Below are 15544 nucleotides of genomic sequence, written 5' to 3' on the forward strand. Positions count from 1 at the left end.
CTACATTTATAATACTGTAAATGGAAATTTCTAAACTTTTTCAACACTAATGCATAAATATGCAGGGCCTGCTTATGTACTGTATTTCCACCTGATTGGCTGTTACAGTTTATGATGTAGTAATACTTGCTTGCTACACATTTTATACTAACTGAGGATTCTTAAATAAACATCTTAAATAGTCATTAATTTATTCATTCATTCATTCATTCATTCGTTCATCTTCTACCACTTATCCGAACTACCTCGGGTCACGGGGAGCCTGTGTCTATCTCAGGCGTCATCGGGCATCAAGGCAGGATACACCCTGGACGGAGTGCCAACCCATCACAGGGCACACACACACACACACACACACACACACTCTCTCATTCACTCACACAATCACACACTACGGACAATTTTTCCAGAGATGCCAATCAACCTACCATGCATGTCTTTGGACCGGGGGAGGAAACCGGAGTACCCGGAGGAAACCCCCGAGGCACGGGGAGAACATGCAAACTCCACACACACAAGGTGGAGGCGGGAACATCTTAAATATTGGTGCATACATACATACATACTTGTTGTAAGTGACATTTCTGTTCCCTTTATTAATAACCTTAATTACTATTACCTTTATTTATGTTTTCTTTCAACCTATGTGACATGGTTTGTGATGACTTTTTATGGGGCTAAATGAAATAAATACTTTAATTATTATTATTATTCTTATTCTTATTCTTATTATTATTATTATCTCCATGACCATCATTGTAATAAGAATAACAACAACAATACTACTACTAATAATAATAAATGCAATAAAAAATAAATAATAAACAAACTAATTAATTACATGTAATTGTTTCGTATATACATCATGAATAAATCACTATTTATACGTTTTGACTCTTCAAACGTTAAGCTAAATATTAGTTACTATATTAATTAGTTGCTATATTATAATTATATTAATACTAAATACTATGACTCAATTTTTCTTTATCTAGCTGACCATTTCTTACCCTCTCCAGTATTTTATAACAATAACTAAATAAATATAAAAACTATATATATATATATATATATATATATATATATATATATATATATATATATATATATATATAGTAGAATATATAATATATATAGTGTAGAATATATTAATAATTATTTTTTTTGTCTTTTTTACATTTTGCTTTAAAATCCTAATACATGATCAGCACATAACAATACCGTCTAATTGTTTTTTCTATATAACTTAACACTTTGACTTTTTAAGTCAAAACACACTTATTAAATATTTGTCTTGAATATATTTGAGAACTGAATAGTTTATTAAATATTATATATGTCTTAGGAGTATACAATATAAAAGTTTGTGCATCCATGATGTAATAAACCCTTGGAGCAGATTTAAAGTAAAATAAGGTGAAATTATTAGTATGTTGTTCTTCTCTTCCACATGAAATGAATAACAACATTGTATAAGACCATGAGCCTCTGTTAATACCCTGGCATAGAGGGCAGCTATCTTTCTGTTGAATATGGCAGTGGTTTTATTGCCTAGGCTTAAGAATTGCCATTCCATTCTGGACAAAGTATTTGGTTTAGCACACGGCTCTCTTCTCCCTCGCTCAGCATTCCTGAACTGCCGAGAAATCTCCCCACTTGGGTCTATGGCATTGTCTCCCAAACACCGAGGACTTACGCATGTACGCAGCTGCACGAGTGCCCTGACACATCTTTACACAACACACACTGCAATTAAAATTCCCTCAGCTTCGACCTTGAGAATTTGGTTTCACTATTATCTCATCTTTTTATTTTGGCTTCCTGCGAGTGGAGTCATTGTTGTTTCTAAGTGATAACGTGAGATTTAAAAAAATTCACATAAATATTGCAATGGCGTTTAATAAAAAATCATGTTGTGGAAAAAAAAGTGTATGTTTATGTGTGGACAAACAAGTGTAACAAAGAATTGTAATTAACGTATATTTACTATTTAGCTGTCTAAATGTAATCGGTCGTGAGCTTAGGTCAGCGTCTGTGTGGAGACTCGTACGGTATGTTCTCCACATGGGTACTTTGGTTTTCTTTCACATCCCAAAAACGTGTGTGTAAATCGAACGTGTGTGTATAGCCTCGTCCCATCGGATCGTTATTCCCACCTCACACCCAGCGTTCCCTGGAGTTTATCGAAGTGGATGAACATCGAAGTGTTACCAGGATAAAGCACTTATTGAAGGTGAATAAATGAATGAATATAATATTTAATAAACTATTCAGTTCTCAGATATATTCATGCACACTTAAGACAAATATTTAATAAGTGTGTTTTGACTTAAAAAGTCAAAGTGTTAAGTTATATAGAAAAAACAATTAGACGGTATTGTTATGTGCTGATCAAGTATTAGGATTTTAAAGCAAAATGTAAAAAACACAAAAAAAATAATTATTTATATATTCTACACAGATTAATTATATAGTCTTGAATATATATATATATATGTATATATATATATATATATATATATATGTATATATATATATATATATATATATATATATTTATGTATATATATATATATATATATATATATATATATATATATACATAAATATATATATATATAGTTTTTATATTTATTTAGTTATTGTTATAAAATACTGGAGAGGGTAAGAAAAGGTCAGCTAGATAAAGAAAAATTGAGTCATAGTATTTAGTATTAATATAATTATAATATAGCAACTAATTAATATAGTAACTAATATTTAGCTTAACGTTTGAAGAGTCAAAACGTATAAATAGTGATTTATTCCTGATGTATATACGAAACAATTACATGTAATTAATTAGTTTGTTTATTATTTATTTTTTATTGCATTTATTATTATTAGTAGTAGTATTGTTGTTGTTATTCTTATTACAATGACGGTCATGGAGATAATAATAATAATAATAATAATAATAATAATAATAATAATAATAATAATACATTTACAGACTAATCAAATAGGCCCTTATCTCGTATCTATGTACTAATCCCCCTGAGCTGAGTGGCATGCTGACCCTGCGGATCACCGCGCGAGAGTCGGCTATGGTCTGACTGAAAGGTATTGACGATGTAAGTGTTGTTAAACACTTCAGTGCAAACACAGCCTGTTTCCTTTACACAGCTCTAATTGATCTTGCATGTAACTCTGTGGGAGGTGAAGCTTTTATCGCTTAAAGCCCAGCACAGGATGTTTGGCAGGACGGCGTGTGAATGGCTCTGTCAGTCCGAGCGAAACTCGGAGTTATGTCATGCAGTAAAACACGAGTGGCGCATTTAAATCTTTCCTTGAGGACATTATGAGGAGGTTTAGGCAGGATTGTGACATACTGAACACACACATAATAAACACACACATACAGGGAGAGTCAAAGCAAAGCATGCAGCAAGAAGAGAGAGAGAGAGAGAGAGAGAGAGAGAGAGAGAGAGAGAGAGAGAGAGAGAGAGAGAGAGAGAGAGAGAGAGAAGGAAAATCTGACATAGGGTTCAGACAAATAAAGGTTAAAACTGTGAGTCATAAAGATAAACAGGGAAAGAGGGACATGGAAAAAAAGATGAAATGGGAGAAAGACGTAGAATGGAAATAAAACAGAAAGATGGATAAACTGAAATAGGAGAAGACAATTAAATTATAATAAGAAGAGATAAAAATGTAGAGAACGGAGAGAGGGATTGAGAAAAGCACAGTGCGAAGAAAAAAAGAACGATAAAGACAGGAATAATAAATCAGGAAAGAAGAGAAAGATAAGAGGAAATAAGGAGAAATGATAGAGAGAAAAGAGAGAGTGAGAAAGAACGGACAGGACTTATGTCTCATTATGAATCATAAGGATGGACAGAGAAGAATATGAGACACTGAGAGAAATGAAAGAAAAAGAGACAGAGTAAGACGGAGAGAAAGGAAAAGAGAAATGAGACAGAGTAAGACAGAGAGAAAGGAAAAGAGAAATGAGACAGAGAGGGACATACAAAGAGAACAACAGTATTTTAAGTGTCCCTTTAACAGGAGAGGGACCGGAAGGGAAGAGACGGGAATGAAATGAAAAAGAAGCACAGTGAGACTAAAAGATGGATAGAAAAATAACACAGTGAAAGTAACGGATAAAGACAGATGGTTTCCTTCAGGTTGTTAATTTCAACCATGAATCAGGAGAGAGAGAGAGAGAGAGAGAGAGAGAGAGAGAGAGAGAGAGAGAGAGAGAGAGAGAATAAATGCAAGAAAGTAAGATGAAAAGAGAAACACAAAGCAAAACACATCATAAAAAGGAGCAAGAATGTGTGTGTGTGTGTGTGTGTGTGTGAGAGAGAGAGAGAGAGAGAGAGAGAGAGAGAGAGAGAGAGAGAGAGAGAGAGAGAGCGAGCGAGAGAGAGAGAGAGAGAGTTAAAAAGATGAGAAATCTGAGACAGCAGAAAAACAAGAGAGAACACAAGTAAGAAAGAGAGAGAAATGTGTGAGACAGACAGAGATAAGAACAGAGGAACAGAGAAACAATGAAAACGATGGATGAATCACATTCTCACTCTGAACTATGAACAGAGAGAGAGAGAGAGAGAGAGAGAGAGAGAGAGAGAGACAGAGACAGACAGACAGAGAGACAGACAGGCAGAGAGAGAGAGACAGACAGAGCGACAGACAGGCAGACAGACAGACAGACTGGTAGAGAGACCGACAGAAAGAGAGAGAGAGAGAGAGACAGGCAGAGAGACACACAGACAGACAGGTAGAGAGACAGACAGAGAGAGAGAGACAGGCAGAGAGACACACAGACAGACAGGTAGAGAGAAAGACAGACAGAGAGAGAGACAGACAGGCAGAGAGACAGACAGAGAGAGAGAGAGGCAGACAGGCAGAGAGACAGACAGAGAGAGAGGCAGACAGGCAGAGAGAGAGACAGACAGGCAGAGAGAGAGACAGGCATGCAGAGAGACACACTGACAGACAGGTAGAGAGAAAGACAGACAGAGAGACAGACACACAGGAAGAGAGAAAGACAGACAGAGAGAGAGGCAGACAGGCAGAGAGACAGACAGACAGGTAGAGAGAAAGAAAGACAAATAGAGAGAGAGACAGGTAGAGAGGCAGACAGGCAGAGAGAGAGACAGACAGGCAGAGAGAGAGACAGGCATGCAGAGAGACACACTGACAGACAGGTAGAGAGAAAGACAGACAGAGAGACACACAGGAAGAGAGACAGACAGACAGAGAGAGAGGCAGACAGGCAGAGAGACAGACAGACAGGTAGAGAGAAAGAAAGATAAATAGAGAGAGAGACAGGTAGAGAGACAGACAGACAGAGAGACAGACAGACAGACAGAAAGACAGACAGACACACAGACAGACAGACACACAGACAGACACACAGACAGACAGACAGACACACAGACAGACAGACACACAGACAGACACACAGACAGACAGACAGACAGACAGACAGATTACCTTCTCATACCATCAGCCCTTCATAGCTTTAACCCTTTAGACCCTCAGACCTTCTCTGTTCATCTCTCATACTCACTTCCACACTTAACGCTTCTACATCCAGTGTAAGAAAAACTGAACTTCCAGACAAATTAAACAGAAGTCACATTAAAGATCCTGAACGGAATAAAACTCCAAACTAACGGCTTTGTTTATCACACACACACTTTATCTGACTGAACGTTATGACGTCATACACATTTATTTCCCTTACCGTGATAATAGTTCAGCGTGTCGGTGTGTCCTCTGTCTCTCTGTGTGTCCTCTGTCTCTCTGTGTGTCTCTGTCTCTATGTGTGTCCTCTGTCTCTCTGTGTGTCTCTGTCTCTATGTGTGTGTGTCTCTCTCCCTCTCTGTGTGTGTGTTCTCTCTCTCTCTCTCTCTCTCTCTCTCTCTCTCTCCCTCTCTGTGTGTGTGTGTTCGCTCTCTCTCTCTCTCTCTCTCTCTCTCTCTCTCTCTCTCTCTCTCTGTGTGTGTTCTCTCTCTCTCTCTCTCTGTGTTCTCTCTCTCTCTCTCTCTCTCTCTCTCTCTCTCTCTCTCTCTCTCTGTGTTCTCTCTCTCTCTCTCTCTCTCTCTCTCTCTCTCTCTCTCTCTCTCTGTGTTCTCTCTCTCTCTCTCTCTCTCTCTCTCTCTCTCTCTCTCTCTCTCTCCAGTTGTCTGTGTTAAACTGCTCCCTGCCCGGTTATATTCCAGTTTTTTAAGTGAGCTCGTGGCTTCAGTTCACGCCCTCTTTCACCGGCTCGTGTTTCGCTTTGCTGCTGTTTTTAACGGTTTCACACTCGATCTCAAATGCGTCCTTATTTTAAACCTAGTGCCCTTCATAGGCTGAATAATGACTACATTCCCATTTCATGTAGTGCTCTTCTGTAGGGAGCAGACAGCCGTTTGGGATTCGACTATAATGTAATTTCATAATATTCAGGATTATTAAACCTGGAATAAACGTCTGTTTGTTTGGATTAACTTGTGTTTTTGGCATGTTGTACATGTGTCATACTATATGTAGCAACTCTATTATACTTTTAAAATATAAACTAGTCATAATAAAGTCAGTAGGATTAAGATTGGGATTTGAAATTGGGATTATCAGTGTTAAAGTTTGACAGAGAGTGAGCCGGGATTGACATTGGGATTATTCGGATTAGGGAATATAGTTTGGGGTATGGTTTGAGATTAGTGGTTTAATTTATAGAAATTGGGAAGTTGGGAGAGTGTGGGATTGAGATTGTTAGTGTTGGTGTTTAGATTTGGGAGAATGTAGGATTGAGATTGTTAGTGTTGGTGTTTAGATTTGGGAGAATGTAGGATTGAGATTATTAGTGATGGGGTTTAGATTTGGGAGAGTGTGGGATTAAGATTATTAGTGTTGGGGTTTAGAGTTGGGAGAGTGTGGGATTGAGATTGTTAGTGTTGGGGTTTAGAGTTGGGAGAGTGTGGGATTGAGATTATTAGTGATAGGGTTTAGATTTTGGAGAGTGTGGGATTAAGATTATTAGTGTTGGGGTTTAGAGTTGGGAGAATGTAGGATTGAGATTATTAGTGATGGGGTTTAGATTTGAGAGAATGTAGAATTGAGATTATTAGTGATGGGGTTTAGATTTAGGAGAATGTAGGATTGAGATTATTAGTGATGGGGTTTAGATTTGAGAGAATGTAGGATTGAGATTATTAGTGATGGGGTTTAGGTTTGGGAGAGTGTGGGATTAAGATTATTAGTGATGGGGTTTAGAGTTGGGAGAATGTAGGATTGAGATTATTAGTGATGGGGTTTAGAATTGGGAGAATGTAGGATTGAGATTATTAGTGATGGGGTTTAGAATTGGGAGAATGTAGGATTGAGATTATTAGTGATGGGGTTTAGATTTGGGAGAGTGTGGGATTAAGATTATTAGTGTTGGGGTTTAGAGTTGGAAGAGTGTGGTATTGAGATTGTTAGTGTTGGTGTTTAGATTTGGGAGAATGTAGGATTGAGATTATTAGTGATGGGGTTTAGATTTTGGAGAGTGTGGGATTAAGATTATTAGTGTTGGGGTTTAGAGTTGGAAGAGTGTGGTATTGAGATTGTTAGTGTTGGTGTTTAGATTTGGGAGAATGTAGGATTGAGATTATTAGTGATGGGGTTTAGATTTGGGAGAGTGTGGGATTAAGATTATTAGTGTTGGGGTTTAGAGTTGGGAGAGTGTGGGATTGAGATTGTTAGTGTTGGTGTTTAGATTTGAGAGAATGTAGGATTGAGATTATTAGTGATGGGGTTTAGATTTGGGAGAGTGTGGGATTAAGATTATTAGTGATGGGGTTTAGATTTGAGAGAATGTAGGATTGAGATTATTAGTGATGGGGTTTAGGTTTGGGAGAGTGTGGGATTAAGATTATTAGTGATGGGGTTTAGATTTGGGAGAGTGTGGGATTAAGATTATTAGTGTTGGGGTTTAGAGTTGGAAGAGTGTGGGATTAAGATGATTAGTGTTGAGGTTTAGAGTTGGGAGAATGTAGGATTGAGATTATTAGTGATGGGGTTTAGAATTGGGAGAATGTAGGATTGAGATTATTAGTGATGGGGTTTAGATTTTGGAGAGTGTGGGATTAAGATGATTAGTGTTGGGGTTTAGAGTTGGAAGAGTGTGGGATTGAGATTGTTAGTGTTGGTGTTTAGATTTGGGAGAATGTAGGATTGAGATTATTAGTGATGGGGTTTAGATTTGGGAGCGTGTGGGATTGAGATTGTTAGTGTTGGTGTTTAGATTTGGGAGAATGTAGGATTGAGATTATTAGTGTTGGGGTTTACAGTTGGAAGAGTGTGGGATTAAGATGATTAGTGTTGAGGTTTAGAGTTGGGAGAGTGTGGGATTGAGATTATTAGTGATGGGGTTTAGATTTGGGAGAATGTAGGATTGAGATTATTAGTGATGGGGTTTAGATTTGGGAGAATGTAGGATTGAGATTATTAGTGTTGGGGTTTAGAGTTGGAAGAGTGTGGGATTAAGATTATTAGTGTTGAGGTTTAGAGTTGGGAGAATGTAGGATTGAGATTATTAGTGATGGGGTTTAGATTTGGGAGAGTGTGGGATTAAGATTATTAGTGTTGGTGTTTAGATTTGGGAGAGTGTGGATTTAAGATTAACAGTGTTGAGGTTTAGAGATGTTTTTATGTTAGTGATAAAGATGTTAGTTTATGTAAGTATTAGATTAAAATTGGGATTGAGATTAATTGTGGTAGAATGTAGAGATAAGCCCTACGTGTTTACATTTTGGATACAGAATTGGGTTTAGAACTGGGATTACTGTCCAGTGAGGTTTGGTTGGATTTATTATTGTTTGCTTCAGGGTAGGGATTTTCATCCACGTCTTTTTGTTCTGGAGATGATTTTATCTGATTTTAAACTACAGGAAACAGGACCGAATGCTACTGAGCTCATGGGAGTTAATGTATCTGCTTAAGAGCTGCAGGAGTTAAGACCTTAATACAGACTGAATGGCAGCAGTTTGCAGTAATTAGTTATTTTACTCTGTGCCACTTGACTGCATGTTAAGCTTTCTGGAAGTGAAAGGAACTTTCTCCTCTGGCTGAAAGAGACAGACGAAGAAAGGGAGAGAGCGAGAGTGCGTGCGAGAGAGAGAGAGAGAGAGAGCAGGAAAGTAAGAGTGAGGAGTTCCCTGAAAGAGGAGACAATGTGATGATAAGGGATGAGGGCCTGGAGAGTGTGTGTATGAAAGAGAGAGTGAGAGAGAGAGAGAGAGAGAGAGAGAGAGAGAGAGAGAGAGAGAGAGAGAGAGAGAGAGAGAGAAAGATTAAGTGATGGAAGGAGGGAACTCTTTGAGCCTTAGGCAGTAGTGCTGTAGTCAGTCTAGATTGTGGGTGGAGAGGGAACTTTTCCTTAAAGCAGGAGATCTTGGAACGCTGCTGCCTGAGGGCTAAGGATCAGAGGTCAGATTATCCTGTCGGATGTTGTCCTTCACCAGACCCACTCCCACAGGATTCCACATGCATGTGTGTGTGTGTGTGTGTGTGTATAATGTGTGTGTGTGTATAAGTAAGGAGGAAGAAAAAAATGTTACTTAGGGTTTTCTCCATGCTTTCCTACCCACAAAAATCTTACTTCACTTTAACAAGGATAAATTCAAAAGATGCAGCTGTGAATCAGATGTCTTTATGTTTACTGCATTTTCTAATCTAAGATCTAATTCTCAGATGCACCAGGGTTTGCTTATGGAAACAGACTCGGCTCATCTGGACCGTTCCACTTATGAGGGGTTTGATGATAATTAGAAACATATTGCTTTATAGACACATTCACTTTAAGTCAAGTCAAGTTTTTATTTATTTATTTATTTTTTTTTGAGAACGCAAAGTGCAGAGCTCGGGATCACATGACTGAATGTCGGACCTGTTTAATGTGTCTAAACGTATGGACAAAGGACAAGACATGACAGTTAGCAAACACAGCAGGTTTACATTCTATATGCTGCACGGTATAAACACCGTATTCCATATATAATGAGTACCCAATGACTGAGAGAGAAAAAGAGTGTTTACACATGTGTTTTCTCCGACTTGTTTAAGTTTGTCATTGGTTTTTATGTCTGGAAACTGTCTGGGACCGATATAACATGATAACATCATCTTTTGTCTCTATATCCTGCATGTAACGTTCACCAACTGACATGAGCGTGAAATACAACAGCTGTCAATCACCTAACAAACAGCTGCACAATGTCTATAACGCAGGGTTTCTTTTAACGCATTTTCCATCTGCACAACACCCACGCAAGCGTGAACGCAATGAGGAGGAGTGTTCATCTGTGTTCCTGATCATGATTTCTTCCAGCTAACTTTTTTTGGCTCTCGTATTACGGTCAGTGGTTCTGAGGCATGGGAGAGTGAGGGCCATTACAGCATTACAGTACAGAAAATGTGCCTTTTGGCCACAAGGAAACAGATGTTAATGTTTAACGTTCTGAAGTTTGACCAGCGAGGGTGTGGGGATGGTGATCTGTTCTTTGTCCGCATTCCTGTCAACCACAAATGTGACTTTTTGCTGATAATGACATATCCATCCAACTGTAGGAAACTTTAAGAAGTCCAGCACTGGACCATATTTACTGGCTCTGATTTGAAAGGAGCTTTAAGTAAGATTTGTATTTTTCCTCCTGACATTAGCAGACCCACCCCTGCCCATAAAGCTCCACCCACAGTATCTCAGGTGACCTACGTACAGTAGGATCTATAAAATAACAGACATCCAAAAGCATTCCAGTGACTTAATAACCTTTAAAAAATATCTACTGCACCTTTAACATACATCCATGCTTTTGTTCGCTGATGAGATTTACTTCAATGCAATGCAGTTCTATCAGATCCATTACCACTTCCTGTTACGCGAAGACCAATCACAATATCTACACTAATACTAAATGCCCGAATGTAGAGTAGGTACATTTCCTTCATATTCTACCCTAATCAGAGCAACCATGTCAGAGTATTTGTAAAGGTTTTAACCAAACCTGTGTTTACTTTACAAAGCCATCTTGTTGCAATCTCACCATCTGAGAGGTAATAAACAAGAAACTGAAGTAAATATTTACTTGTTTTCCGTGATGGGTGACCAGTGCTAGGGGTCATCAGAGGCTTTGCTTTGACCAAGTTGTGCTTCTCCTTTTCCCAGGAATCAGTTCCTGTCATGTCTGTATTTTCCTCACGTGAGATTACGGTGCCGTGGGTCGTGGTGCCGTGTCCAGTCCAGCTGATCCCTCTCCTGACAGGGTCATGTCCTCTTTCCATCTTTCCAGCTCAAGAGTGGCTGCTTGAAGGGATTAAAACAACAAACGTTGTTGGTCTAGAGGGTCCACTTTTTTTCTGCGTGCCTGTGCTTGACTAATGTTTTGTCCCTTATGGGTGGTCAGGATGGCCAAAAGGGAGGGTTCTAAGTACTGCTCTGTTTTCAAAGCAAAAACAAACCAGCACAATCAGAGTTACGTTTCAGCCTGGCAGTCCTTTTTTGGGAATAGTCCGTTACACAGCAAGTCGATGATACACTTTTACTTTCGATGCCATGTAATATTACTTAAATTCGAAAACAAAATCCTGTTAGATTCCTTTAGACGCACGCTGGACCTGTTCCAATGGAAAACAGCCAAAGATATTTCACAATTTGCGATGCGCTCCACTTCAGATCGGGTAAAAGTTGAAAGATCATCCACGTTTCCTTTCGGGGTTTGTTTTTCCTTAGCGATCTAAACATTTTTCTTTCTCTCTTTCTTCTCTCATTCCTTAAACGCTCCTCTGCTCGTATATCACAATCTCCACGGGGCAGATCACAGTTCTCAAAAGACACACATCAAAGTCTCGAAAAGAAAGGTGACGTACTGTACTGTAGCTTGCTGTAATTGCATTAGAGCATGAAAGCACTATTCATCGTAAAAGGTCACACGATTTTCCCAGCGTCGCTGTTCCAATAATTCACATTTAAACGAGGATTTCTTATTATTTATACATAAAGTTAAACATGTTATACATGATGATAAACAGCGACTTGATGTACTTCCATAACAGGTCCTTTATACTGTCAAATTGCCGACAGAAAACTTCCACTTGGGTGGTTTTGTGTGTTCTCTCAGTCAGTCAGGTTTAATAAACTGTTGCGTTTATTTGCTCTTAGGTCCGATGAAACAAAGCAGACTGATGCAGATAGTTTCTCCAGAACGAGGCTGACGTTTTAACCTCGCCAGGATATTGAGATGAACTTGGATTCCTTCTAATCCACTCCCACCTAAAAAAAGAAAAGGATATGTGCTATTAGACTGAGAAAGCAATAGTACATGATGTATCAGGAAGTATGATTATCTGACCTCTTGAGGTGTGGCGAATATGGATGTGCTTCATGTTCATTAACATTCGTTGTTTTTTTTTTTTTTCATTTACAAAGGACACCACTCCCATCGAAGTACCAGTGGAAACAACGGAATGAATTTCCCACTCGTGTAATAAATGCACAATACAACAGTTATTTCCTCTTGGATTAATAGCAAGGAGAAGGAAAGGGTGTCAAAAGGAACAATGTGTCACCCTAATTAAAGACAGAAACATGACAACGCTTTATTCCTTATCAGGAAAGCAGGGAGGGTTTCTAATCCAGAGTTGAACACGTCCCAAGAATGTGCCAAAAAAAAAGTGCTAAGCCCTTTGACTTCTCTTAATCACTGAGATCCATGCTATTAGAGGCAGAATTTTTGGCTAAGAGGGAAAAAAAGGAAGAGAAAACAGTCCACAGGGCGTAAATGACCTCTATCCTGCACTACGGTCTCTTGTATCCTGTCTCTTGAACCTGAGCCTGAGGGTATGTGAGTTACTGAGATGAGATGGCGTTTATCACGATCGGCTCTTTTCACATGCTGTTAAAAGCAGTTAGAACTTATACAGAGAGAAAGAGAGAGGATTTTCAGGCTCTTCCTGAGATCAGACACAATAGCATCGGAGTGCCTCTTTGTGCCGTCATCCCTAAGCAAAAGACAACCCTCTCAAACACTGGTCCACAATGGGCTTCAGATCAGTGTTGTCTGTGCATTCTCTGGTGTCAGAGAGTAAAGAAAAAGAAAGCTTTGTTGAGATACGCCATCAGGAGATGGGACCGCCGATGGAAGCCATTAACATTTATTATTTTGAGTTTACAATAAGATGTTCAGGGAGTATTTTGTGCAAAGCTTCAATGCTTAAGGATAAAGCATTTACATTTAGGGCATTTAGCAGACACCCATATCAAAAAAGACTTTGTTTATCTTATTTATACAACTGAGCAGTTAATTGTTAAGGGCCTTGCTCAAGGGCCCAGTGATGGCAGCTTGGTGGACCAAGTGGGCATCTTGTTGGGCATTTTAACCACTGAGCTACCACTTCCCATTGATTGGTGTGTAGAATATCTGTTAGCAAATGTTAATAATATCTTATTATTAGCAATTAGTAGTTGCTGCCTCACATACATCTCCAGCGTTCCTGGTATAACCCTGAGCTCTGCATTGTCTGTGTATAGATTTGCATGATTTCCTGTGTCCATGTGGGTTTCCAGAAACGGTTGGGGGACTGTCCACTCTAAATTACCAATAGGTGTGAATCTGTGTGCTTTCATGTTGCCCATTCCACCATTCCATGCATCAAATCCAGGAAAGTTTGGATTTGTTTTATTACCGCTCGCATCACCTGTTATCATGGTCCTGTTATTGATTATCTAGATTGTCTAGAACAGCATGTATAGTAAACCTGTTATCCTGGTCAGGTTTGAGGTGAAGCGAGGACTGACGGTATCTTGGGAACCCTGCGTGTGAGCAGGAATATACCCTGGATGGAACAATCACACGCACACCCACTTCATTCCCTCCTTATTCAACCTACTGACATGTTTCGGGAGGATACAAGAAACCGGATAACCTAAGGAAACCCATATGGAGACCATGTAACCCAAACTCCACCCTAGGCAGTAACCTAAGCTCACGGATGACCCGGGAAGCCTGGAGATATGAGACACCAGTAGACACTGACATACAGTAACACATTTCCATAGGTACATGTCTTTTCAAACACACCATATAAACAAAGAAAGACACAGAACAGTAGAGTAAAGATAACATCTAACGAAGTTGGTCAATTAACAAATTAATTGACCTGTCAAATTAATTTTTACACATTCATTAATATTGCCTGGACCTTGCCGGATATGAAAAACACTCAATTCAGAACCAACCAAAGAATCCTTAAGAGTTCTCAGTTTAAGCTTCTATTATCATCGTCTATCCATCCATCCGTCCTGTAGCACTTATCCTACACAGGTCCACAGGGCACCTGGTGTATATATCTCAGGGGGCTTCCTGGATGTGGTCCCAACTGATCGGGAGAGCACAATAACACACATTCACACACCCTTTGGACCTACAGACAATTTAGAGATGCCAATCGGCCTACAAAGGCATGCCATTGGACTGTGGGAGGAAACCGGAGGAAACCAGATGAAGCACAGAGAGAACACACAAGATCCTTTTAGATCCTTAACTGTAATATCTCACACCTGCAGTGTTGATATTTTTCTCAAAGTCCTCCAAAGTTCTTGTCTCAGGTCCCATCAGGAAGGCGATAAGGTAAATAGCGGAGGTAATTACTCATCTCGAAGCTGGCATCGAGTCTGTGAGCCTTATCAGGTTTGTTAAGCAGAAATACGTGTCTGTACGGTGAGCTAAGCTGTTTGCTCTCCAGCTATTTGTTGTTACTTCACACATTTGTGAATTCACGCTGCCAAAAGTGCTCCGCCTATACAAGCCCATTAACTTTGGCTAATGATTTGGACATGTCTGATTCGTGCACCTTTTCAGTTGCCGTTCTGTCTGACATCGCTGATTTAATGACATACATGTTACAGTGTAGTTGTGTGTGTGTGTGTGTGTGTGTGTATGTGTGTGTGTGTGTGTGTGAGAGAGATGAGATGGTGGCTGAATGTGGTTTATGACAAACTTTGCTTTAATCTTCTGGATCCATTACATGCTGCTGGGCCTGGATCTGATTCAGTCATCCACAATGACTATCTCATCTCTCTCTCTCTCTCTCTCTCTCTCTCACACACACACACACACACACACACACACACATGCACGCACGCACGCACGCACACAAAGCCTCTTTCAAGCACCTGTAAATGCCTCAAAAAATAATTTGGGGGTTACTCTGCAAAGCTGGCATTCCTTGCCGGTAATGTTCAGAGAGTTCGTGATAACCAGCGTGCCTCGGCTTGTCCGTGATGGTGACAGATAACCAATGCGTTGAGCTCAAGACTTCTGTAAAGCTTACTGATGATGGTGTATAATACCTAAGGGCAAAAGCAAGGACACAAAGAACCAGGAAGAAATTATCTTGTTAATAAAAGTGTGTACAACCTGCACGTCCCCTGTAGCAAGACAGCGTACCTACAATATAAATGCCAAACACAAGGTAAAGTCCTGGTTAAGCTTTCGGAAGAAAACGAACATTTCCAGGAAATTTTTTACAA

General features: G+C 39.4%; 1 protein-coding gene across 1 annotated transcript in view; it reads right to left on the reverse strand.

Moving 5' to 3' along the window:
• Window positions 1–15544, reverse strand: part of LOC132856544 (synaptopodin) — a 30182-nt gene that overhangs the window by 11044 nt on the left and 3594 nt on the right. Inside the window, exon 2 of the mRNA XM_060886114.1 lies at window positions 11103–12286. Within this exon, the coding sequence (XP_060742097.1) occupies window positions 11103–11298 (196 nt within the window). The 5' untranslated portion in view covers window positions 11299–12286. The remainder of the gene's footprint in view (window positions 1–11102; window positions 12287–15544) is intronic.

The sequence above is a fragment of the Tachysurus vachellii genome, chromosome 14 (assembly GCF_030014155.1).
Source record: "Tachysurus vachellii isolate PV-2020 chromosome 14, HZAU_Pvac_v1, whole genome shotgun sequence".
Classification (NCBI taxonomy): domain Eukaryota; kingdom Metazoa; phylum Chordata; class Actinopteri; order Siluriformes; family Bagridae; genus Tachysurus; species Tachysurus vachellii.